The 26,264-nt window shown below is 37.5% G+C and overlaps 2 protein-coding genes across 2 annotated transcripts in view; both read right to left on the bottom strand.

Annotated features, from left to right (window-relative positions):
- LOC126369688 (inorganic pyrophosphatase) overlaps positions 1 to 26,264 on the bottom strand; it is a 213,994-nt gene that overhangs the window by 153,268 nt on the left and 34,462 nt on the right. The gene's annotated exons all lie outside the window — the stretch shown is intronic.
- LOC126369826 (protein TsetseEP-like) lies at positions 12,246 to 25,798 on the bottom strand. Its single transcript, XM_050014390.1, has 3 exons — positions 25,618 to 25,798; positions 22,879 to 23,066; positions 12,246 to 12,413 (listed from the first exon to the last, which is right to left on the bottom strand). Exons 1-3 carry the CDS (start codon positions 25,796 to 25,798, stop codon positions 12,246 to 12,248), a joined length of 537 nt encoding a protein of 178 aa, XP_049870347.1.

The following is a 26,264-nucleotide window of genomic DNA, read 5'->3' as shown; positions in this document are numbered from 1 at the left end:
ACAACTGTCATAAAGCTGGATATATTTTATTAGCGTCAAAATAGCGCGACCAAGATGGCGGGACCACAGTTTAACGTGTATAACTTTTTAATGAGAAAAGTACTAGATTTTTTAGTTTAGGTACCAAATAGTGCTGGATGGGCACTATATCTAACAATATAATAATACTACTGATTATTTTTATTTTATTTTAACTTGACATCCTTAAATCTATATAAGTACCTTTGAAATTTTGATATTATTGCTTAATTCAGTTCAATTCATTGAAATTGTTACTTTGTTTTTGCAATTTAAATTCTTATAAATTGCTATAAATTTTATGCTATTAATTATTTTTGTATATGTAATATTGTTATGTTCTTGTCATGAAATGTTTAAATATGTTAAGTATGGATGATGTATAATGTCGAACACAATGTAAAAATTGTTAACGATTACATAAATAAATAAATATATTATGCAATTTCAACATTAAGCAATTGGTCCCGCCATTTCGACGCTAATTATTATTTTCTAGTTATTTGACTTAATTTTACTTTGTTCGGGGTTAGTAAATATTTATTATACTTATTTATTTACAGTTAATTATGTAGTCTAGACACTGGCCCTTTCACAAGCTGTCTAAAAGTTGTTATAGATATAAAATCACAAGTATGCTTCTGCCTTACTATTAACTACGTAGGATAACGAACATTATACCAGGTCAGAATTTGTTCTATTAGAACGTACATATAACGTAATTTGGTCAGCCTTTATTTCATACATAAATATGTCAATGGCTATGCGCTTCATCATCATCCTCCTGCCCTTATCTCACTCTAGGTGGGGTGGCACAACATTGTATTCATTCCTCTGCCATTAATTTCTAGGCACAATTTAAAAAGGTTTTTTCTTTTTAATTTTACTTATCTGTAGCGACAATCGCGGATTATCTGACTAGCTAGCTGGAAATAGAATACACACTTTTTAACTGCTTTAAAACGTCAAGTACTTACACAAAAAACGCATTTCTCTACACACATTCAACATCCTGATCTGTTATTTATACAATTTATCCGCATATGGGTTTTATGCGTTATATCGTTGGATACGTCTCAATTTTATCTCGATTTGCGTCGGGGCTGTCTCAATCGTTACCATTGAACCGCAAACAAAAGCGTTCCCAAGAAAAATCCAACATTTATACGCGGCCCATAACCATTCCCTCACTTCACGATCTAAAATAAAACTGTCGTCGGTCCAATATTTATATTGTTACATTTGATATTCGGCAATCTCGGAGTTCGGACCCTCCACCCCTTGGGAGGAACCGGCTTCTTCACCGAACCCACTCGCATATCGATATTGATCGCAATGACAATACGACACAGCACCTATGAATTGACAGGATAAGTAAAACATGAGGTATAAGTTTTGCTCATCAGTCGAGTTGTGTACTCAAACTTACTTGAACTGTTTTCTCCTAGAGGTATATTAGGTTTGCGATGTTGCAGATACCCGTTTGCAAGTTTGAATTGTATAACGCATAATAGGTTATTGTAAGTTATATCGGTGTGTGTGTGTGTGTGTGTGTGTGTGTGTGTGTGTGTGTGTGTGTTGAGATGTGCTCACGCTGCGTACCTACACTCAACTAATTGTTGATCTTGGATAATAATACTTCTTTGTACGTCACGCCAGTGATGATGGCTAGTCCACGTTCAAATGGCCCTCCATTTTGGTGGACAGTAAATTGTATTAGATTAAGGTTGTTATTTTTATTTAATAAAAGAAAAAGAAAAGTAGGACAAAGGTCTGCTTTCCTAGGATCTAGAACATCTACAAATAGAGGCTTTGGCCACATAGTTCGCATCAAATCCCACCTGAGGCAAACCTACAAAATTAATCCAGGGGCTTTGTGAAAACGTGTCTGTGTAAAAAAAGATAAAATGTTTAAATCTAATATAATCATCAACTTTTTTTTTATTTTTTGACGTGACTTATTGTAGATTTGCCGCAGATGGCATTAACTACTTGGCCGGACAAATGGGGAGTGCTGAAGGCTCTCACCCGGTATAATCATCAACACAGCCTATAACGTAGCGTCACGTTTGTGTGCGTGTGAGTGTGAGGTATATATCTCTGCCACGTTTTCGGAGGAAAAGCCTATTACCATTAACCGAGCGCAAATCCTGGAAACCATGTGATATCAATTATTATCTATGATCCAAACATGAATGCAAACTCACAAAAACGAATTCAGTGATTTAAAGCCCGACCCGGGATTCGAAACTGTGACATTACGATATACAGGGTGTTAGTGACATCGACCTCCGGTGTCCAGTGGTTGAAAGAGCGTTGAGCACACGATCCGGAGGTCTCGCGTTCGATTCCCGGTGGAGACATATCACAAAAATCACTTTGTGGTCCCTAGTTTGTTTAGGACATTAATTGGCTGATCACCAGATTGTCTGACCCGTGCTTCGGAAGGCACGTTAAGCCGTTGGTGTCGGTTACTACTTACTGATGTAAGTAAGTAGTCGTTATATGAGCCATGTCAGGGGCCTTTGGCGGCTGAATAGTAACCCTGACACCAGAGTTGATGAAGTTGGTAATCCACCTCACACCCCACACGATAGAAGAAGAAGAAGTGACATCGTAACGAAGTCTTTGAAAGATGATACATACGGTCGGTAAAAGAGAGCATATTTAATTGAGCTTTTTAATAATTACTTGCGTGTACTTTTGTTTCTGTTTCTTTTTTTTAGTTTTAGTAATATAGTTTTACTTATTGTAAAAGTATAGAATTGAAAATAATTTAAGAAAACTACAAAAAAATCATGAATTTTGCGACGGAAAATTCCATTTGATATTAACTCAGAATCATGTTCTCAATCATCCCCCTCAGTATTCGTTACAATGTCACTAACACCCTGTATAAGTCACGATTACTACGAAAAGAAAATATCAATTTTCAGAGATCTACAAATAGATGACACGAAAAAACCGATTTAAAAGTTTCTTACACTAGTGGGACACGACACATTACAGAGGACGACCCTTTTCTTCGGAAAGGTCAGGAGTCAGGACCCAAAATGTAGACCCAAATACGTAAGAAACATCGACCGTATAACGACGAACATTAAGATCATTTCTCAAACTCCGCCGTGAATAAATTGCATACAAAAACGTAAATATACGAGTATAGGGAGCTGCATTAAGTGACGTCGGTTTAATGGGTTTTGATATAAAATATCCTAAGCAGGTAAACAGCAAGTGGAGGATGATTTATGGTGCCGGGCTGACGCGACGTGCAGTCGTGATTAATGTCGTGAGTTCAGCACAGGTAGCGAGCCGGACGATACGCGAAATACTGGCTTTTAGTTACACCGTAACCATACAATAAGGAATACACATGATGTTAGTGACATCGTAACGAATACTGGCGATGATTCAGACCATGATTCTGAGTTAAAATTAAGTGGATTTTCGTGTCGGAAAAATCATGAAATTATAGTGTTTCTTTTTAAATTATTTTCCGTTCTATACGTTTGCGACGGAAAATTCCACTTGATATCAACCCAGAATCATGGCCTGAATCATCCCTCAAAGTTTTCGTTACGATGTCACTAACACCCTGTATAGTTTTATAGAAAGGCAACTCTCCGCTCCCCATCAGTGGCTGAGCTAGGTTTACCTCACCGGCCCTCGAACATAGTTTCGACTTGAATCGTGAAAACAGCGCGCGAACCGTTGTTTTTATTTTTTGTCAGGTAATCACTAAGTAATAACTGTTAAATTAGGTATTGTAATTGCTCTCAGACGTCCCACACACAGTTGCGCGTGTTGGTAATGTCAATGTGTAGTGTCTGTGTAAAACGAGGTTGTTTCTATGAAGAGATCGGGGTGTGCCGTATCGAAAAAAATTAGAACGTCTAATATTTGATTGTACTAAAAACGATGGTTGGTGTTTTTCTAGTCGGTAATGTTTAATAATGGGTAATGTTTGGGTAATGTGGAGGAAGCAAGAGAAGTGTGTCAGGATCGAAGCACATGGAATTCTATAGTCTCTGCTTACCCCGGTGGGAAATAGGCGTGAGTTTATGTATGTATGTATGTAATGTTTAATAAACTTTTGCTATCTTTAGACTACCGCCCCATACTACAGAGCATTAATATGTATACACTTTGGTACCATGTCACATTTACTTTTTTGACAAATTAAACTGTAAATCTCACTTATTGTCAAATATGTTAGTGCGACAGGGTTCTAAAGTGGGTATAGGATGTTGCTCATGACTGTACATTGTCAATTTTGAATAACTTGTCATTTTTATTTCACGGCTCTATGCACCTTAAAGCACAATATGGGATTGAAAATAATAAAAAAATTATACAAAAAACAACTTGAATTTTCCGAAAGGAAATTCCACTTGATATCAACTGAAAATAATGGTCTAAATCATCCCCTAAAGTTTTGGTGACGGTGTCACTTACACCCCGTATATAGAAATATACTTCTTTCCGACATGTTCTTCATGTTATTGCATTCACTCCGTCACAATAACACACGTTTGGAGTTTGGACGGAAATCCACAAGCGCAATTCTATATTTTCCCCGGTTTCTGTTCCAGTTTTTCAAGCGGTTTTGAAGAGTTGGTCGCAAATCATACGACATTTCGCGTTCTCGTTTTTGTTTCATTTTGCCGATTTCGGACTGTGACTGCGACTTCGTTTGAAGGTGTTATTTCTCCATGCTACTTTTTAGGGAAAAATAGGGCAGTGGTTTCCCTCTTGCCTTCCGCCCCGCAGTACTCTGTCTGAAGCGAGTGGGATGGCACGCAGAGTAGTCTATTTCAAAGCCGTACTAGGACTCCTGTCCTCCGCTTGGAATCTGACAGAGGGCAGCAGTACTGACAGTTACTAGTCTAATCTAGTATAACCATTATTTTATATTTCGGTATTATTAAAATTACGGTAGTACTTTTATTATTCGGTAGCAGAAAATAGCGGTAAGCGGTACCGCTAACCGTCAACCGATAATTTGTCGGTTATTCAAGCGCTGGTGAGAACCAATGACCTCTATTTAGACACTTAATTGAAAATGTATCAGAATAATGATACACGAATGGATTTAAATTTGGACGGATCTTCTCAATTTATGCGAAGATGGATGATTAGCATAGTTAGTAGTGACTACAATAGCTTGGTAACTATAATAATATTATGTTGGCAACACGGGTGAGCGTACTTCATTATTATAGCATTTCATTTATCAAATATATTTTTTGCATCATTGCAATAATTAAATTAGTGTGCATTAAGCGTTATTTTATTTTAATTACGTATCATTTTCTATCAATTTTATCTCAGTACCTCATTGTGAGGTCGCAGGTTTGAATCCCAGATCGGGCCTCAACCAATGATTTCCGAATTTCTTTTAAGAGTCAGAATATCTATTGTCTCTTGATCAGGAGCTACAATATTCTGTCATAAACGAAGTTCTAGCACGCCACGGACACTTGATACAAAACACCTCGTTTTACACAGACGCTACACATTGACGTTATCGTACACGCACATCTGTGTGTGTGACGTCGGAGACTAAAGTAACACCGAGGGAGGATGAGATAAACCTAGCGCGGGGAGTGGAGCGGAGAGTTGCCCTTCTATATAAATAAAAATAAAATAAAAATAAAATCATTTATTTTCAGACTACAGTCCATAGATATATTAGTATGACTAACTTACATGCTATGTTAGTAACAAGTAATGCAGATAATAAGCAGATGGGCAACCTCACCGTGCGTTCGGGCGCAACACGTGCAGCTCGGTGAACCGGCCCAGCAGCGCGGAGTCCAGCCGGTATATGTAGTATTATCCCTTATTCTATGGTTCTAGTGTGAACCAGCCTAAATTGTTCAGTTTAATAGATTACCAACATAACACAGCATTGACTGAGGTCACGTACTTAATTGGCAGTAGCACACGCAACCATCGAATCCCCATATAATGTATGCAGATTGGTACGCGGAATTAACGGACTAATTAATTCTAACACTTTGTACGCCTGTCCTTTACTATGTGGTTGTTGATAGAGATAGTTTGAAAGGATATCTTTTAAGAACGTCTAGGTCCCTATGTCGACGTTTTTCTAGCAGCTATGGGTAGATTTACCGAGTAGTTTTACCAGTTGAGGTTGTATAGCACTCAAATCAGGACAAAGGCTAAGTATGAAAAATGAGAACGAGCGAATGAAAGACGAATATGACGTTGCAAAAAGGAAAGTAAAGATTAATTATTATTATTATTGTTTATTTTATTTTGAGTTTTGTTGTTTTGTTTTGTTGTTATTTGTTTTAGTTTTATTTAATTTCATATTTTTGTTCTGTAACTATTTTGTTTATTGTGTAAATAAAGTTTTATTTAAAAGTGAAGAATTGTGTAGAATGAAAGAAGAAGGAAATGAAAGAGAAGCACAACAAATGTTTGTATAATATTATTTATTAATTTAAAAAAATGTGACAAGTGGCGTCAGTGAAGCAAATGTTTTATTTTGGGTCATAGATTCAAGTTCACTATGTAGGTTGTCTATCAATTACCAAGTTCTACATATGAGTAGGACTAATTTTGTTTTACCGGGAAGTTTACTGGGTACAAAATTCCCAGTGGTCTTGCCAGTAAGTCTATTGGGAAGGAAATTCCCGAAAGTTCAACCGGTAAGACTACTGGGAATAAGGGATGTATTTTGATAATTTTCAATCGAAAAGTTCAATAGCCTAAACAAACTTAAGTTATGTTTTAACATAATAACTTTAAAATACTCGTATACAGTAAGTCATCTATCAACTAATTCTCCAAGGCTTTATTGATCACGTGGATGGAGTGGTAGTCCCAAAATTGTAATATATTAAGCCCAATTACTGGCTTATATATCTACGCAACTGACTGTTTATTTTCACACAAACTTACATAACATAAACAGCCTTATATCCCACTACTAGGCTCAGGCCTTCCCTCAATCAACCGGTGGAGGTATGGAGCATACACTACCACGCTGCTCCACTACGGATTGGTAGAGGTGTTTTACAGCTAATAGCCGGGACCAACGTGCCTTCCGCACGAAATCATCTTACTTTTTTCGGAAAATCAGGTGATTCAAGCATGCAAAGTCCTTACCAAACAAAGGACAGTCTCACAAAGTGATTTCGCCAATGTCCCCATCGGGTATTCCGTATACGTACTTTCAGATCTGTCTATTTTCGCACATAAGACGTAAAGTATAACGTTTCAGTTACAAGGTTTAAAATAGAAATAGGTCATCATTACCTGGTCCAATTTAAATTTGTTCAGAACACTAAAAAGGGCATTAAAATAGTATTAAATTAAAGTCCGCCGTCGCATAGTTTCAACGACACATAAAATGCGCGGCGGTTATTAACTTTCAACTTTTCCCTCCAATGACTGTGAGCTAGCTTGTTGAACTGAGCTTATGAGTTCTAAATTCAATTACAGAGCCAATTACTTCACAGATATCACTTGCCAAAATGTTGCCATCGACGACAGACATGAATGTTTCATAATTTGAAACAAATTACGAGCTATGTTGGACTGAGAGCGAATTAAACTAAAGCTGCTTATCTTCCCGGGCATGTCGCAAAAACCGACAGAAGAAAATAACAATCAACGTCACATTTAAGAGGACCAATTAGGGACTTTCCAAGCTACGTTCCCAAAAAAAAAGATAGCGCTGTTGAGATTTAACGTGATAATTACCTATTTTCTCATTGCTCGGTATACATAATTATTCAAAAATATAATTTAACGGAATGGGTATATATAAAAATAATTGATGCTTGATATTTGGATAGAATTATGTTGCTACCTATATTGCTTCTCTCTATTTTCCTCACAATAATAATGGGTGGAAGATGTGCCTGGGTGTAATAAAAAGAGTCATCATTTATATCCAAAAACAAATATAAAAAAGATGCATATGTCTGTTATCCATGAAATTAGAAGGTTAAACGAATGCAAATCTGTACAGCGACATCTGTATTTGTTTGGGGAAAGTCCTTCATTTCTCAATAGTCAGTTAGTGTCTATTCGTAGAATAAAGTGTTCTAAATTTGTTTTTTTAATTTTTATTTTATTTCATAAATAATTTAATCAGGGGATCTAAAGAAGCCACCTTTTTAACCCGCCCTTATGCAGCTATATGTATAACTAAGTCTTCAACTTATAACAAACATAATCAAAAAAGACATCTAAACATTTTTCAATGGTCTCATCTCATCTAACTGTATAAGGTTTTGGAAAACTTTTGCTCAGGCTTAGAATAAGGTGATGGCACATTGTTAAAACTTTATAAACTTTCCGAACTTCAAAAGCAGTCTTGATTTTGTGAACCCTTGATTTCTCCATGTGTAGGCGTGTAAAATTCCCTTTAGGTCCTTACCGAATTTACATCGTTATGAATATTCGTTTATTTAGATTTGAAGACTTTGCCAAAGTAAAAAGGAGTCTTCATAACTGTAAAAGATTAAAAAGAATTAAGGAACAGGCTCTGTCAAAATGTACTCTCCTTTTTTACAGCGTTATTTCTAACTTATATCAGGGACCACATAAGGTACAATCAAAGAGCAAAGGTTCAGTCACTGAGCCAGCGAATTATTTGTATACAGTGGTGAAATTATGAACCATTAGTCATCATAATTTATGTTCTTTTATGTGTTTACTATTATGTGTCTATTATAGAAACGATAAGTAATCAAAAGGTCTTAAGTGCAACCAGTTAATCTATTACTTTGCAAGAAACTGATTGGACTTTTGCAGCTTATAGTACCTAATATTTAATTATTTTTGCATCCGCAGCATGCTGCACCAATAAACCAGTTATATTGGCTCATCTATCGCGTAGCTAATAGCGTTGGTTCATTTATCACGTCGAACGGTTTGCGGTTTTCATACTACGGGGGTAGATCTCTCCTTTTGATAAAGATTCTTCTCTTCGTACTCCGGATCTCCGTCTCAGGATCACGACTTTTTGTGACCTTCGACCAATCTCCATAATCCTCAATATCATCGTACTGTCTTCTCCCAAAGTTTCTTGACGGAATATCTATAGAAGCCATTACAAACAACTAAATCCAATTCTTTGCGAGACCAAAAATAAGACCTCTACAAATGGACCAAATTGAATTGCAGAACAAAAAGTACTCGACACAGATGTGACGCCAAACTTAGCTAATTTGTCTTAGAAACATTTTGTTCAAGAACCATTGTAGAGATTTTTTCAATGCCCTTTTGTGAAGTTTTAAATTACTGCGGCCGTAGCCATAATAATAATGAGTACTTGAAAGGCAAAGCAAAAAAAGTAGGTTAAAAGCTCAGATACAGATATTAAATAAGTTTGAAAAGCCAACATTGTGTTTAATGTGTATCTTGAGCTACGTTTGATTATTGTTCACAATAATTTAAGCGATTTACAGTGAATACAAATACAGCGATTTAAAAACAGATAAAGCGGATCAAGTACAAATACAGCGTCTTAAGTTTTACTATCTGTGTCAGGTCTTCTACAGCTAGCAGCCAGGCCCAACGGTTTGACACGCCTTCCTAAGCACGGAATCTTGCCTTTTCGGACAACCTGCAAAATCCTTCATCATCATCTCCCCAGCGTTGTCTCAAATTCAAATTCAATTCAAATTCAAATTCAAAAATATCTTTATTCAGTAGGTAACATAGTTACACTTTGAATCGTCAATTTTACATAACGAACGTCTCATCCGCCTAAAACTACTGCAGCTTCTCACAACCTGTATAGCCGGGGAAAAGAAGCTGCAAGAAAAACCTCGGCACAGGGCCCTAGACGTCCTAGACTCGTTTTCACACTCCTCTTACCTAACCTGAAGACTTGATAAGTCCGGGTTTTTCATAGAATCGACTGTCTGTCTGATCTTCCAATCCGAAGGGAAAACCTGTCCAATACAGGTTAGGTCACATATCTCCGAAACGCGTTTTTCGGAAATCTGGGTTTCCTTACGATAATTTCCTTCGCCGATAAGCATGTGATTATCATTATCAAACTTGAAATCGAAAGCAAGTTCGAAAATCGGTTTAGGCCTGTACTATAATCTGAACCTGTGACCTCAAAATGAGAGTCAAGGGTTCTTCCGACTAAGCTACCAAGGCTTGCAATTTCCTTATCAAATAACTTAGTAAGTATAATACTATCTAAAACAGTTCGAATCCCAAAGCTAAACACAAACAAAACTAGCTTATCTCGCAGACTGAAAACTATTCCGTTGCATTTTCCTATAAATCAGACTTAGTTTAGCCTCGGGATAGGAGTCAATATTGTGTCAAATGGCTTGGCCTAACTTTCGTGAACTTCCAAGCTCCGGGACTCCAAGAACGGGTCAGTGTGCTTTGCAGTAAGTATGTACCGAATGTGAGCCGTCTGGGTGCAGACAACGATGGGTAACTTCGTAAGCAGTGATGTGGCGTTCCTGGGAATATTCCCAATGTCAGAATATTCCTATTATGATACTGGCTACTTAATTTTTTATAAATTGGCTACTTGACAGTTTTCGGATAAGTATTTAAAAAAATACCAACGCTTATTTTATACCTCTTAAAATAATGTATTTTCTCGAAAAAATATTTATATAATAGAAAAATAAGTATATTTCTTTATTAATTTCAAATTTCGCGCGAAAACGCTTGGTCACGTGACATTTGCTATATTCAACTTATGAATTTTAATCAAGGAAAACGTAATAATTATTCCGACATTTTATCACGTTTTTCTACGACGTCACTGTGTGGTTTTTCATACAAATTCCATAGTAATTTTGTGTTTTGACGTTTAGTAAAAAGTAACTGATTTGACTACTTGGAAACTAGCCTAATAAAACAATAACAGCTGTTTATGTTATATTATACCTTATATATTGGATATATTGGACAAGAGCATGGTACTCACAGTACCGAGCAAGGCAATACTTTACAGGGCCACAATTAGATAATAATTACAGCAGTTTATCCCCGTCAATGGCCCCCATGAGCCAACCCCCATGGCAAGATGGATGTTGTGGCTGACGGTCCTTGCCTCGTAAATAACAATTTAATTATGATAAATAAACAGAAAAGGATATCAAGCGGAAAGCATGAACTTCTCCATAAATTTCCTCACAATTTATTTGGGTGAAATTATTCGCTTCTTTCTCTAAGAGGTGTGGTAGCCTTAGTTGGTAGAACGCTTGCCTCTCGCGAGGTCGCAAATTCGAATCCAGCACTGGCCTAAACTAATGATTGTCGAATTTGTTTTCAGATTCATGTTTAGTTCATAAATTATTATCACGTACTCAGCACGCGAAGGAAAACATCGTGAGGAAACCCACATTCCCGAGAAATGCATTTGCGGAGGTATGTGACGTAACCTGTATTGGGCTGGTTTTCCCTTCGCGGGTTTGAAGATCAGACAGGCAGTCGCTTCTGTAAAAACCGGACTTGTCAAATCTTCAAGTTAGGTAAGCGAACCCTGTGGAAAACGGAATAATGCTAGGGGGATGATGATTCGGTGCTTTCTCTAGTATTTTTTAACGCAACTTATTGTAGGTTTATATCAGATGGCGTTAACTTCTTGGCAGATAAATGGGGAGCGCTGAAAGCTCTCGTCCTGTTTTTTCTAGCAGATTTATACATCAGCTCTTATCGGTGTAGCATTCTCCATTCTTGTCTGTCAAAGGCCAATTCTTTATAAGACACACGACGTTCGCCTTCTCTTTAATCTGTTCCATGTAAGCTCTTCTTGGTATTCCCCTGCGTCTCCCCTATCTTCCCTTCTAGATGATGTTTTTAATAAATTCCTCGTGTCTTATTAAGTGTCCAATCATTTTGCCTCTTCTGTCTTCAATAACTCTAAATTTTTGTCTCCTTTCCCTTACACAAAACAGTAAAATAGTTATCAAATATTAAACTGTGTAATAAAAAGTAGGAATAACTTGACCTTTTGTTAGATACAATGTTGGAGCTCCAAACTCAGAACTAAACTCAGAAAACTCAGAGTCTAAACTCAGAACTCAGCGCGAGCTTAGTAGATTACTTACTTACTATAATCTTCTTACAAACAATATTCAAGTATAAAACTCATTCTAGAAAATAAATTGAATTTAGGTACAATTTACTTGTAAGAACTTTGACTACGGTTTCTCTCTTTATTTATTTATATGTATATCTTGCAAAGATTCTGGTCTGGTCCGAGTCTAGGTCTGGGTCCGGGCCGGGTCCGGGTCCGGGTCTGAGTCCGGGTCCGGGTCCAGGTCCAGGTATGTGTCCGGGTCCAGGTCCGGTTCCGGGTCCGGGTCCGCGTCTGGGTGTGGGTCTGGTAGTTTTGAATAAGATTGTCTCAAGGTCATTTTCTTTTGTACATTCTTAAAATCTAATTTAATTAATTAATAACTAACAATAAGTCACGTAAAAAAAACAATATCTAAAACTAAACAGTCTATAACTACATGCGCCATTGCTGGGCAAAAATGAACTTTATCAAGAACAAGTAAAGTATGTGTACCTACGTACAATTTAATTTTAATAAGCTTTCATATAAGTATACTTTACACAGAAAATGTAATGTTTGGGTCGGTAACATCTCTAAGCTCAGGCAGGTGAATACCACGTCTAAGAGACCTTCCCCACGGCGTGATCGGATATCGTGGATGTACGATTTCAGAGTAAGGATAGTAATAGACGTTTGACCATTTTTAGACGACGTCGTAACTCATTATTTCACAAGTTTCATAGACATGTTTTGTCAATTTATAAGAAAAAAGCTAGTAATATGTACATTTGAAATGTGCAACTTAATTCATGATGTCCTCTAGAGGGCGCCACATTAAATTCAGTGCGACGTCACATAGCCTTTAAACATCAGATAATCAAATAGCCTCATTTGTAAAATTCTGATAAGTGGTTTAGAAGTTAGGAGGAAACAGATGTACATAAGTACATTCATAGCGCTCGAAATGGCTACTTGACAGTAATAACAATAACATATGAAATATGTCGGTAGTTTATCATTTAACGATAATTATCCAATAGTTTTTTTTAATATTTTATTTTTACAAAATATTAATGCGACTTTTTATCTCTGTATTACAAAACGTGATTATGTGACATTACGTATCACGAAATAAACAAAAAACTTATCTGTCAGGTTTCAAGTTATACTGTTTGACAGTTTCTTTGTTTATTGAAATACAACGTCACTGGGCAAAATATTACATGACCAACCGTTTTCGCGCGAAATTTAAAATTAATAAAGAAAAATATATTTTTTTCTATTATGTAAATATTTTCAAATCAAATCAAATCAAATATACTTTATTGCACAGAACTAAAATTTCAACAATCAGACATAACACATGAATACAGTACAATTTGGGCGGCCTTATTGCTCTAGAGCAATTTTTTTTTTTTTTCGAGAAAAATAAATATTTTAAGAGTATAAAACGTCGAAGCAAATGGAATTCTACAGTCTCTGCTTGCCCCGGTGGGAAATAGGCGTGAGTTTATGTATGTATGTATGTATAAAACGACAGTTTTAAGTAAGTAGCCAATAGCGTCGTGTCGTGAGGCAACTGACTTAATCTGTGTGTTTAGGACCCGTGAACAACCACATAGTAACAACGTCTTCAGTTTTAGGTAACCAGTGGGATTAAACATTACGCAAGCTGATGATAAGACCTTACATACACACATACGGAATGTAAGTAACACATCATCTCCATAGCATTATCCCGTTTTCACAGGGGACGCTTACCTAACCTGAATATTTAACAGGTCTGGTTTTTAACAGAAGCGACTGCCTGTCCGGCCTTCCAACCCGCGAAAGGAGAACCAACCCAATACAGATAAGTCGCCTATCTCCGAAACGCATTTCTCGAGAATGTGGGATTTTCACGACGTTTTCCTTCACAGCTGAATACGTGATAATAATTTATGATCCAAACATGAATTCCAAAACAATTTCAAAAATAATTGGTTTATGCTCGTACCGGGATTGGATCCAGCGATTTCACAGTCAGAGCGTTATTTAAACTGGACTACCATGGCTCACTGTGTCACTAACCGCTTACACTGAAGACAATTTCCAGCCACTTTCGATACCCAGTCATAACACAAAGAGACGAACAAATATCCTTTGAAATAGGTGTCATTCTTGCGATAAGTTGAAATCGAAACTGTAGACTTATCGGTGCAAGAAGTATTAGTACTTCTTCTTCTTCTGTCGAAGCAAATGGAATTCTATAGTCTCTGCTTACCCCGGTGGGAAATAGGCGTGAGTTTATGTACGTATGTATATTCTTCTGTCGTGTGGGTTGTGAGGTGAATTACCAACCTCATCAACCCTAGTGTCAGGGTTACTATTGAGCCGCCAAAGGCTCCTGACATGACTCATGTAACGACTACTTACTTACATCAGTAAGTAGTAACCGGGACCAACGGATTAACGTGCCTTCCGAAACACGGATCATCCTGCTTTTTGGACAATCAGGTGATCAGCCTCTAATGTCATAACCAAACTAGGGATCACAAAGTGATTTTTGTGATATGTCCCAACCGGGATTCGAACGCGGGACCTCCGAATCGTGAGCCCAACGCTCAAACACTGGACCACGGAGGCCGTTAGTATTAGTACTGAATAAAGAGCTTTATTAGCCAACGAGATAGGCTGTGAACCGCTTGAATTGGTCGATAGCCAACGAAGGAAACAATTACAATAAAACTCATTATTTATGTAGCTGAAGTCGTTTGAATATAATGGGTGGAGGGTAAGGGTTATTTGGAATTACAGACAAGATGGCCAACTGGCCGAAGTAAGTTTTAAGTGAAATTCTTGCACTGATCCCTTTAAGTAGAGTTCCGCAGAACTTAAGGGTAACTGAGGACCTGATCGACGCTAAAACATTAGTTTCCATTTCACCCACTTAGTTTCTTTTTCCAAAAGTTTCGCGCAATTCGTATCGTATCTACAGTCACAGACTATATCAATAAGGTAAGGTAATAAGTAAATAAACCGTCAGTAAGCTACGTAATTCGTAACTTTAAAAAGTATAAAATATAGTATTTTATACTTATTTTTGCCGTCCGACTTTCGAATCACATACGACTGTGACTGATTGGAAGAAACGACATGAGGGACAAGGGAAGCTGACGTTTGCCCTTCTTTTGCCCCGAACAGGTCATCGACGCAAGGAAACTACTGGAAAGGTCATTGAAAAGATCATCAGAAAAATATGAAAATGAAATTATATAGTGGCCACTAAGGTTTTTATTTTTTAATGTTTCAAATTCAAATTGAACTCGTATTTTGTTGAAATGTTATATCGATTTTTTTTATGAAAAGTAATATCTTTTCTTTCAAGTGACTGGCTTCCCAACCCTAACCCTCTGTAATCTAATCTGAATCTTAATACGAATATTACTTTTGGTATCGGACAAATTGAATAGCAGGTAAATGGCTTCAAAAGGCAATTATCAGAAATAGGGTCCCCAACATACAGCCTATCGTAATGGGAAAATAATAAAATAAGTAGACTTTATTTGCAATGGAAAAAGGTAGGCATTTAAGATCGTTATTTCTTTGGTCATATAATTCATTACATATGTAATTAAGTTCCTGCCAATTATCTTTAAAGTTTGTAATTGCAATTTATTGATTTATTCAGCATGCGACAATTGAACAGACAAAGATAATGCGCCTTATTACAAAACGAATAAAAGATAATACCAGCCATAATACTTAAACGTAAAATCAGCGATACTAGCGCCGCGGTCACGAGACTTCGTCATCCATTCACAAAGAAATCATACAAACGCTCCCATACAACTTCTGCACCCGCGGTACAGTAACCGCGATGCAAATTATATCGAGGACTTCGACCAATAAGACACAGCGTATGTCATCCACGTGGATAAATGTCGTACGGCCATTGGTCCGGACCGTTGATATAATATGAGCCGCGGTATGGTTGCTGTGCCGCGGGGCTTATGTGCATTATGCTTATGGAAAGTCTCGCACTCGCCATATGTTACCCTAAGCATACGTCTTCAGCCTTCTAAAGTTCTAAACCGTCTGTGCCTAACTTATGAGTTCTCTTTACACCCACGTGTTACCGACATGGACGCTTATAAGTGGGGATGTCAAAGGCCACACCAAAGTAATATTGAAATTTGACGTTTGCGCATATAAAAGTAAGTGAGCTATGCAGACAAATGACAAATAGCAATATTGCTTTTAAATTGTTTTAAGTTTACGCGGTTATTATCACAATTAAAACACATAATTACAGGTTCTTACCGCGTTTAAAGCAGGGATATATAGTCGTCCCGTGATCATGGCACTTGCAACAGTGTCGAAATATCAGGAGTCTCATATCCCTGCTTTAAACGCGGTAAGGTTGTGTTTTAATATTGCTTTTTTAGATGAATTGCATCGATGTGGCCTTTTGAACCCCCCTGATAAGATCCTCTGTGTGACATACGTTTACAGATCAGCGATTCGTAAAGTGGATTCTCGGCTATAGTCCCAATTGGGCCAGTCGAACGTACTCAAAACTAAGCGGACGCTAATCCTGGAAACCACGTGATATCAATTATCTATGGTCCAAACATGAATTCAAATAGACAAAGTCCCATTCAGTGGTTTAGAGCACGAGCCGGTATTGGAACCCGTGACGCTTCGGTGTAAATCGCGCGTTCGACGAACAGGACTATCACTGACACACGGGTCAAAATTCGAGTCAATTTCAATAGATTTTTTTTTTGTAGATCTATCCACCCTGTTAAGTATACGAGTGTGAATTTATGTACGTATGTACCGAGATAAAGAACTCTGTGCAGTTTACAAAAAATATAAACTACCACCCTCAGGCACCTCCATAGTGTTTTTAATCCGGTTATAAGAAATGCTAGCTCAGTCGGAAATTACTTCACCTCTGTTGGTAATTAGGTACGGAATCATAAATTACTTCCTGGTTAAGAAAAATAACACAAAGAAACCGAGAAAGCATACTTAGGGATAAAATTTGTAACATAAAGTCGGAACTTGCATACGAAGTCGATGTGCAAATAATACGTGTTTAGAAATCGATACGGGTACCATAAACATTAACCAGTTTCATAAAATAAGGCTTTATTAAACCAAAATTAAAGTATTTTTTTACTTGTAATCATATCATAATTATGTATAGTGAGGATTTTTATGCTACGCAATACAATAGTAGCACCGCGCTACGACTTGTTGTAGCATTTGGCTACGCGGTTCTGTGTAGCTCTTTACTACGAAGCTACGACAAAAGTATTATAAGTAAAATACAAAAACAGCGCAAGTGTATTTTTTTTTCTTGATGTTATAGGAAAGTGATCACGAAAATATTTTTAAACAAATTTCAATAAATCCAATTAAAAAACAAAAAATGTTATCAGGACTTTTTTCAATTTAATCGAACGAAATAATAAAAAACGAAGGGTTCATTCAAAGAATTTTCTGAGCCCCTAAGTTGAGGAGGGCTTTGGGTGCAGAAACAAAATGAAATTATTAACTTGAAAATATGTTTTCCGTCGTGAATTTTAAAACATTGTCTTTTATTTATAATACTCATTCAAATATTTTTAGAAACCAAAAAATCCTTCTTTACAAAAGTGAAGAAAAAAAATAGTATTTGGTGATGTGTATTCTCCGTCAGTTTCAAAACATCGTGAAAAACCCACATTCTCAAGAAATGCGTTTCGAAGATATGTGACTTAACCTATATTGGATTGGCTTTCTCTTCGCGGGTTGAAAGGTTACACAATCGCTTCTGTATGAAACCGGACCTGTCAAATCTTTAGGTTAAGTAAGTGGACGCTGTGAAAAAGGGACACTGCTATGGAGATGATTAAAAAGATATTTTCTGAATATATTTAGAGTCGACGCCAATGCGCGTCGGCCGGCGCCGCCCGCGCCCGCCTCCGGAAATTAATGGAAATCTCATTATTTTACATTCAGTCGAGTATTATACTACCAGAAAAACGTAAATTAAGATTAAATTTTCAATTTTGAATAAGTAATAAGAATGTTAGACTTAAGATTTTGTTTTCATATTATTTCATTTTCTAGCTTTCGTTTGTGGCGTTCGGTTTGCTTACGAATACCTGCTCAGAGCACACGTATACGTATACGAAGAACAAAAGAATTTTAGAAAGGATTTTAAATATTACAGTTATTTTTGGAAGAAAACATAATCTTTCCTTGTGAGTAGATACAGTAGAGATTTTACAGGTACATAAATCGGGCCTCAAAACACAGGCTATGTCGCTTAAATGGAGTCCCAATCCACCAGTAATTAAGGATTTATTGTAAAAGAAAATAAACATTTTTATTTTATTTTTTCATTAAATATGTTCCTCTATAGTTTTATGTTTCTCTACTTACCCACTCAGGAATACAAGCGCAATGCTATGTTATGTTATGTTCAATTTCTGAGTATTGTTAATTAAGATCCAGTGTTACATAATACAATCGCAATATTAATCATAATGGAATTCTACGCTTTCCAACCCTTTATACAATTAACCTATGAAAACAAAAAGCTGTTCAACCCTTGGGGCCATTTTATTTAAACAGGAAATAAAATAAAACGATGTGTTGTGTTATGGTCGTTTGAGTGTCCCTTTAGGTTTATTGACATTTTATGTAAGTATTCTGGTAGGAGGGTTCCCTACCCTACGTGGCCTATCCCATGTCGGGTAACCAGGCCACGGGGTAACAACGCTGATTTAAACCGGTTGAATATTTTCTCAATAAATATAATTTATACACGCTATCTGCCCTCTCGTTAATCTTTCACTCTCACAGGAAGAAATTTCTGTTAGTAATAAGTTGTAAGTAAGTAAAGTAAGTAAGTAAAATGTTTATTTTTCATAAAAACTACAAAAAATATTGGTACAATAAAACCCCACAAAACCAATTCCTCGGTTTGTCTGCGGGAGTGGAGTTCGCTTAATGTTATTATGTTTTAAAATACTTATAGTTAACTTACAGCTAAGAGATCTTTTGCATAAGATGTTTAAATAAAGATTTACTAAATTTATTTATATTGCACTCCTGACGTATGTCGACCGGCAGCATGTTTTACAGATCTACGGTATTCGTTTACGAAGTGTCCTGTCACCGAAGTATTTGTTGACTCGTGGTACAACATATCTGCCCGTCGACATCGTCCGCGTACACTGGCCATGCTCAACAAGTTCTCTATGGTCTGGATTTGTCTCTCTTCAAGTTGTCATATTGTGTTTCTGTGTTATCTTTATGTCTAAATTGTTAAATAAATAAAATAAAATGGATCTTCGTTTTTGTTGACTTTAGAAAGTTCGTAAGGCGTTGTCGTGTGATGAAAGAGGATGAGTAATGAGAATTGAGAAAGGTACCTATAGTCGCCTTTTTGATTAAAAATACTAAAACTCCTTTTTTGGAAAACACATTTGGAAGTGAGTTTTGTCAATAAAACCTGGTAATAAACACTCTACTTTCAATTCACATAAAATTTGCGGTCTCAATTTCTACCCCTAATGAAATTATTGTCGGTGCTTTCTACGTGTCGGACGACGTTCAGTGGGTAGGCCCGCCTCAAGGTGGACCGACGATCTGGTGAAGGTCGCGGGAAGCCGCTGGATGCGGGCAGCGCAGGCCCGATCGTCGTGGAGATCCTTGGGGGAGGTCTATGCCCAGCAGTGAGCGTCGTATATGATGAATGAAATTACAGACTGAATTCGAGATTTTGTTGAAGAAAAAAACACTTTTTTAAAGTAGCGCTTACGAGGTTTTCATTATAAAGCGATGCTGAGATTTTTATATACTTATTTCATAACAATCAAGATAATACGAGTAGCATTGACATAACACGTTAACCTCAAGCAAGATATAAGAATTATAAAAAAGTAATTAATGAATAGAGTAACGAAAGGTAAAGGTTATTATAATTAGGGACTATATAGATGGCGTTGCACAGCTTTAACGTGATAATTACCTATTTTCTCATTCATCATCATCACCAGCCCATTAATGTCCCCACTGCTGGGGCACGGGCCTTCCCTATGTATGGATAGGGAGATCGGGCCTTAAACCATCACGCGGGCCCAGTGCGGATTGATGGTTATTAACGACTGCTAATGCAGCCGGGACCAACGGCTTAACGTGCCTTCCGAAGCACGGAGGAGCTCGAGATAAAAACTTTTTTTTTGTTGTCACCCATCCTATGACCGGCCTTTGCGCAAGTTGCTTAACTTCAACAATCGCAGACCGAGCGCGTTTACCGCTGCGCCACCGAGCTCCTCTTTTCTCATTACTCGGGTAAGTACATAATTATCCCAAAATACAATGTAATGGCAGAAGCTTATATAAAAATAATTGTTGCTTGATATTTGGGTCACATTAAATATAGAATTATATTGCTAGCTATATTACTTCTATTTATTTTAATCAGACGAATAATGGGTAGAAGATGTAATTGTACATGGGTGTAATAAAAAGGGTCATCATTTATACCCAAAACCAAATATAAAAGATGCGTATGTCTGTTTTCCATGAAATTAGAAAGTTAAACGAAGAAAAATATTTACAGTGCCATCTATATTGTTGTATTGGAAGGTCCCTCATTATCTGGCTTAACGTGTAACTTGCTTTATGTAACCATAGTTATTTTTTTTGTTTTGGTTTTCCCCGAAGGGTAAGGCAAAGGGAACTATGCCCATACAGCCATGTCTTACGTATTTTTTTTCTTGATGATTGATGAAATGATGAAAGGTGATGATGATGAAACCTAAGCCCCCACCCTCGGAGTAGACTCCTACTCCGAACCCCAAACGAATTAACTCAAAAGCCCGTATATCGAGTTATGAAGCGGCTTCTTGGCACGAAGCGAAAATAGGCAGATACACTTTGTTTATTGAATACTCCGATATAATAACACTCGCGAATGTCTTCCGACTAACTTAATGCGATCATTAACCACAAAACACCACTTCGTATTAATTATTTAGATTATTCAATGAAGAAAGCAACTGTCCCGTTCCCGTTTCCCGCCAAAAAGCCTGTAACCATAGTTAAAGTGTTATGTCAGTGCGACTCGTATTAATAGGTTACAGAATCAACAAGTGGTAGAAATGTAGATAAAAAATAAAATGCAATTCAAGAAAGACAATGAATGCACTTACGGTCTATAAATTCGTGTTCTTTGAATCGGTCATTGTAGAAAATAAATGACAGCTAGGCACCCAGAATACGCCTTTGCACTGGTTTCCATAGATTCGTTTCTCGAGTAGTGAATATTCAAAAACAGTACTTACCTACATCTACATTCACAGTAAAATATTTTTTAAAGCAAATTCATATTCCGTGCTTTCTATTCGTATCTATCCCAGTATTTCCCTGGGGACTCTATGTAACCAACCCTGCACAAACTGTAATCTAACTTCTAATCGATGTACTCTCATTCCCTTCTTATTTTTATCAGGTTTACCTTTTCTTTTTAAATAAGCGCATAAAACATATAAGGTCATGTTCAAATCCATACTTGAAGTCGTCTATTTTAATCATTACCCTAATGCGGTGAAGCAATAAGAAGGGTTATGTCTTTGACCGTTATATTATGTAAGTACGTGTGGTCCCTCCCTAACTTCTAAACTACGTATTTCTATTGTAAAAACAATAAATAACTTCCTTTTTTGAATTCGGTTCAAAATAGTTAAACAAATAAGCAATTAATATAATATATAATTTAAAAATCTTTGAATGTCAAAGGCGAAGATTAAGACTTACATTGACCAAATTGAAGATGTCCTTGGAAAAGGTTTAGTACGATCTACTCTGAACCGGCGTGCGTGTATGAAACGATTGATGAATGTGGAAGAGCAAGAGAAGCGTGCCAGGATCAGGAACGAAACAAATGGAATTCCACAGTATCTGCTTACCTCGGTGGGAAATAGACGCGAGTTTGTATGTACGTATGTTGAATGGCAAATAAAATAAGTGAAAGTAACGAAACGCGAAATCCACCTACTTCATCGGTACATTTATATAAATGTACCTGCTACTCGCTACTTAAGTACATTTGAATCCTACCGTAATGAACGTTGAGAGCTAGTATATGTAAAGAGGAACTTTTCCGAGAAATAATCTCTGTTCTGTGTAGTTGAAATACCTTTAGCCCCTACGCAAACATAAAGAGCATAACACTTGAGATTTTATAGTAATTTAGGATGTTATATCACTACACCACCACGCCACTCACCACCGCAGTCGCGCCACACACAAAACTCACTCGGCTGAGCCCACAGAATAACAGCGTCATGGGTCACGCTGCGCCGTGGGGTGAGTCACGCCGCGCCGTGGCTTATGCTGATTAAGTCCGTTTATTAGGAAGTCCACTGCCATCATAATTATGCCAACCCGCATCTTTGTTTTTTAATTGTCATTTTGTGTACGTTTTAAGTCTGGATTGTTATTGTGTGTGGCGCTCTTTTATAATAAATAATTTATTTATTTTCTTTCAAAATGTATTTAGGTAGTGACTGCGGCTGCGCAACCAACAAGACACACGACAAAGACATTTGCATACATTATGTTTATAGCATAAATGTGGTGGCGTCACCCTGGTGTCCTAGTGAGATATTAGCCCTTAATTTAAGCATATTAGCCGCATTAATGTAGGAAATATTGGTATATAGGTAAGTACCTGCTAAAATATATCTTTATTTTAACACAATAAACCCAAAATCGAAAGTAAGAAACAATCAAAGCAAAATAATCTATTTTGTGTTATCTATAGTATAAAACTTCCTATAGGTAAAACTTACCTTTGCAGGGCGTGCTTGCGCATTCGGCGGTGGCAACGGCGGCTTCGGTGACAGCAACGGTGGCTTCGGCGACAGTGGCGAAGTCGGAACGCGTCGCGGAGCCGGGGTGCGCGCGCGGCGCGGCGCGGGAGTGCATTCTGTTTGGCGTGTGCGCACGGGAGACGGCGTGCGGGCCCGCCGCTGATTGGCTGGGACACGGTACAAGAAATCAAGGTATTCTGGTATTCTCCTTTAATAAATGACGCTATTTTTTGCGAAGAAGTCGTCATCAGCGTTACCATTGTAGGTCTCCAACATTCTAAGGACTTGAATTTAATTCTTCAGAGTTAAGTACGTATATATATTGGTGTGGTAGTTTAGTAGTTTTAAAACTATCTCTATTTCTGGCTGGCACTCGTCGTAAGTGAAAGACGGCACTATTGTTAAAGCTGTCAGACTAAAATAAAATTAAGATCTCTCTCTCTCTATTTAAGAGCTGCGCTCTTGTCGGTGAAGTAACCGCCATTCCTCTCTTCTTCCCGCCAAAACCTTCACCTCCCGATACGACACGACCTGCACCTTCTCTTTTATTTGTATGAATTGCAATAGCCAAACAAGCATTTAACAGGAAAAAATACATTTTGAAAACCAAAAACATATCATTAAAAGTAAGGAAACGGTTTATTAAATCATATATTTGGAGCATTGCACTCTATGGAAGTGAAACGTGGACTATGACACAGAGAGACAGAGAGAGATTGGAAGCGTTTGAGATGTGGTGTTGGCGAAGGATGGAGGGTATAAGCTGGACTGAAATGGTGTCAAATGAAAAAGTGCTGGAAAGAGTTGAAGAAAAGAGAACCATATTGAAGACTATAGAGAACCGGAGAGGAAATATGATTGGCCACCTGATACGACACGATTCATTTATAACAAACATTATAGAAGGAAAAATTGAAGGGAAGAGAGGAAGGGGTAGACCTAGGATAACATTTATGAAACAAATAAAATTAAGATATGTCCGTCAAAATCGGAAAATCATTTTCATTATTTAACCTGGCAAGGAGGTTGTAATACTATAGGTACACACCTGCCTACCCCTTTGGGGATACAGGCGTGATGCGTTGTATGTTACGTTACTATTTAAAGTCTGATGACGTCAGCTTCGCTACTGAAATTAAATTTACCGTTAGTTAGGTCTTGATTACACGTAGTAAGGTACAGTCATGAGCAATATAATGTACCCATTTTAGGACTTTGTCGCACTAACATATTTGACATTTAGTGAGACTTACAGTTTAATTGGTCAAAAAAGTTAATGTGACATGGTACCAAAGTGTATACATATTAATGCTCGTGACCGTACACCTATGGTATAATAACACCAGCCGGGTCTGCACGGTATTATATCGAGCGCTTCCACCAATAAACGATATGAATGCTATCTACGTAGCTGGACGTCAAACAGCTATTGGTCGAAGGCCTCGATATAATTCGCGCCGCGCGCGGTGCGGTTACTGTGCTGAGCCTACAGGTATGCTCAATCCTATGAAATGCTGCCATTGTTAGCCGTTTGATGACGTAAGTGTTACATGAGTGTTACCATTAAATTGGTATCTCCAACATTCCAAGGACTCAAATTTTATTATTGTTGAAAATTAAGCGAATACTAACGAACGTATTTAACCTATTAATTACTATCACTTGACACATACTTATATAATAATTATTTAAAACTGTAAGTAAATCTTTAACTAAAACTTCAAAATTTCCTTGCAAAGTAAATTAAAAACATCAGTCGTGGGTAATTTATTTTTTAAAAACTGGCAATGGACAGTGAGATAACGTCAGCGCGGCTAACCATGAAATCTTAGCTGTCACTTTTGAGCATTCCAGGGGGGTTAAAAAGGGTACCTCCAAGGAATTCATCTAAAAAAGCAATTATGTTATTTGACATTTGTTTGCATTGCGCACTTACTTTATATGCGCAAGTGTCAAATTGCAATATTGTTTTTTTTAGATGAATTGTTTCAATGTGGCGTTTCCCCCCCCCCCCCTCCCCCATGGTCTTATTATACCATGGGTACACGCAGGTACCTTCCGAGTAAACCGCCGATGAGTGAAATGCCGTTCCCGGACAGTAAAAACGCGCAAAACTTATGTAAACAGAGCTTTACCACCAGAGTACCTACAAGAAAGAACTAAGTATTTGAAAAAGTAAAACAGCCAGTGTCTTTACTGTTAAGAGTTTTTAGAACGGGAACATTCCCGGAAACGGCACATCACAATTCGCAATACTCAATTATTTATTGCAATTAATTACCTATTCACTGCCGCCGATACAGTGCACTCAGCCAAATACTTGGTGCGCATTGCCTAAGGCAATATCATATTTGGGTATCATATAAGTGTTTATACCCACTCGTTTGAGTGCACTGTGTCGATCTCTATGGTCCAATGTTTGCGTTAGGTTCGTTTTTCGTGATCCCTAGTTTGGTTAGGACATTGCAGACTGATCACCCGATTGTCCGAAAGCAAGATGATCCGTGCCTCGCATGGCACGTTAAGCAGTGAGTCCCGGATACTATTTACTTAAATGTGTAGGCGGTACATGAGCCACGTCAGGGGCCCTTGGCGGCCCGATGAGTTGATGAGGTCGATCACTGATTTTACAACACACACGAGAGAACTGTGTCGGCGGTTTGCTCGGTACGTGTGATCAAGGCATAAAGAGAATACCAGGCGTATAATATCTTATACCATGGGCTGGGTTGGTAGGTGGAGGGTCTGAAGGCTCAGGCAGCGCAAGCAGCTGGCGGTACAACTCGAGCTCGTGGTAGCAGTCGAGCGAGTCGGGTGACGCGGGTGCGCCGCCGCCGATCACCTCCGCGGTCAGACCGTTCAGCACCAGCCGCCGCGCCATGCCTGCGCCCGCGCACATTCACACGTCTGCTACGCCATCACTCATAAACCCTATCTCGAAGTATCGTAATGTTTCGCTAACATATTGCCGCTTTTAGCGTCTTAATTCCAAGGATAGCACGCGAATGTACACTTCGATATAGAGAAACTCACTCAAGAAACCAATAGTTTCTTCAAAATTTTTTTTCCCCTTAATGTAGCTAAACGGTGGTGTAAGTAATTTCCAAAAGCTTTTCAGTTATTAACTTTACCCCAATATATTTTTGTAAAGTAAAAATGAAAATAAACTACAATTTTCTTGTCTCAATTTAAATTACGACATAACTCAAAGACATACCGCAAAATTCAAATTTAATTTTCAATACATTTCTCACTTTTTCACAAACACTTGTTTAATAAAAAAACACTTAACACTGCTCTAACAATACATTTTAAGTAACAAATACGATAAACTTTGTTTTCGTTTTCGAAGTTACACGCAACTT

Source organism: Pectinophora gossypiella, chromosome 9 (assembly GCF_024362695.1).
Source record: "Pectinophora gossypiella chromosome 9, ilPecGoss1.1, whole genome shotgun sequence".
Taxonomy (NCBI): domain Eukaryota; kingdom Metazoa; phylum Arthropoda; class Insecta; order Lepidoptera; family Gelechiidae; genus Pectinophora; species Pectinophora gossypiella.
The sequence above is the reverse complement of the archived record's forward strand: the minus strand, read 5'-3'. Positions and strand labels throughout refer to the sequence as shown.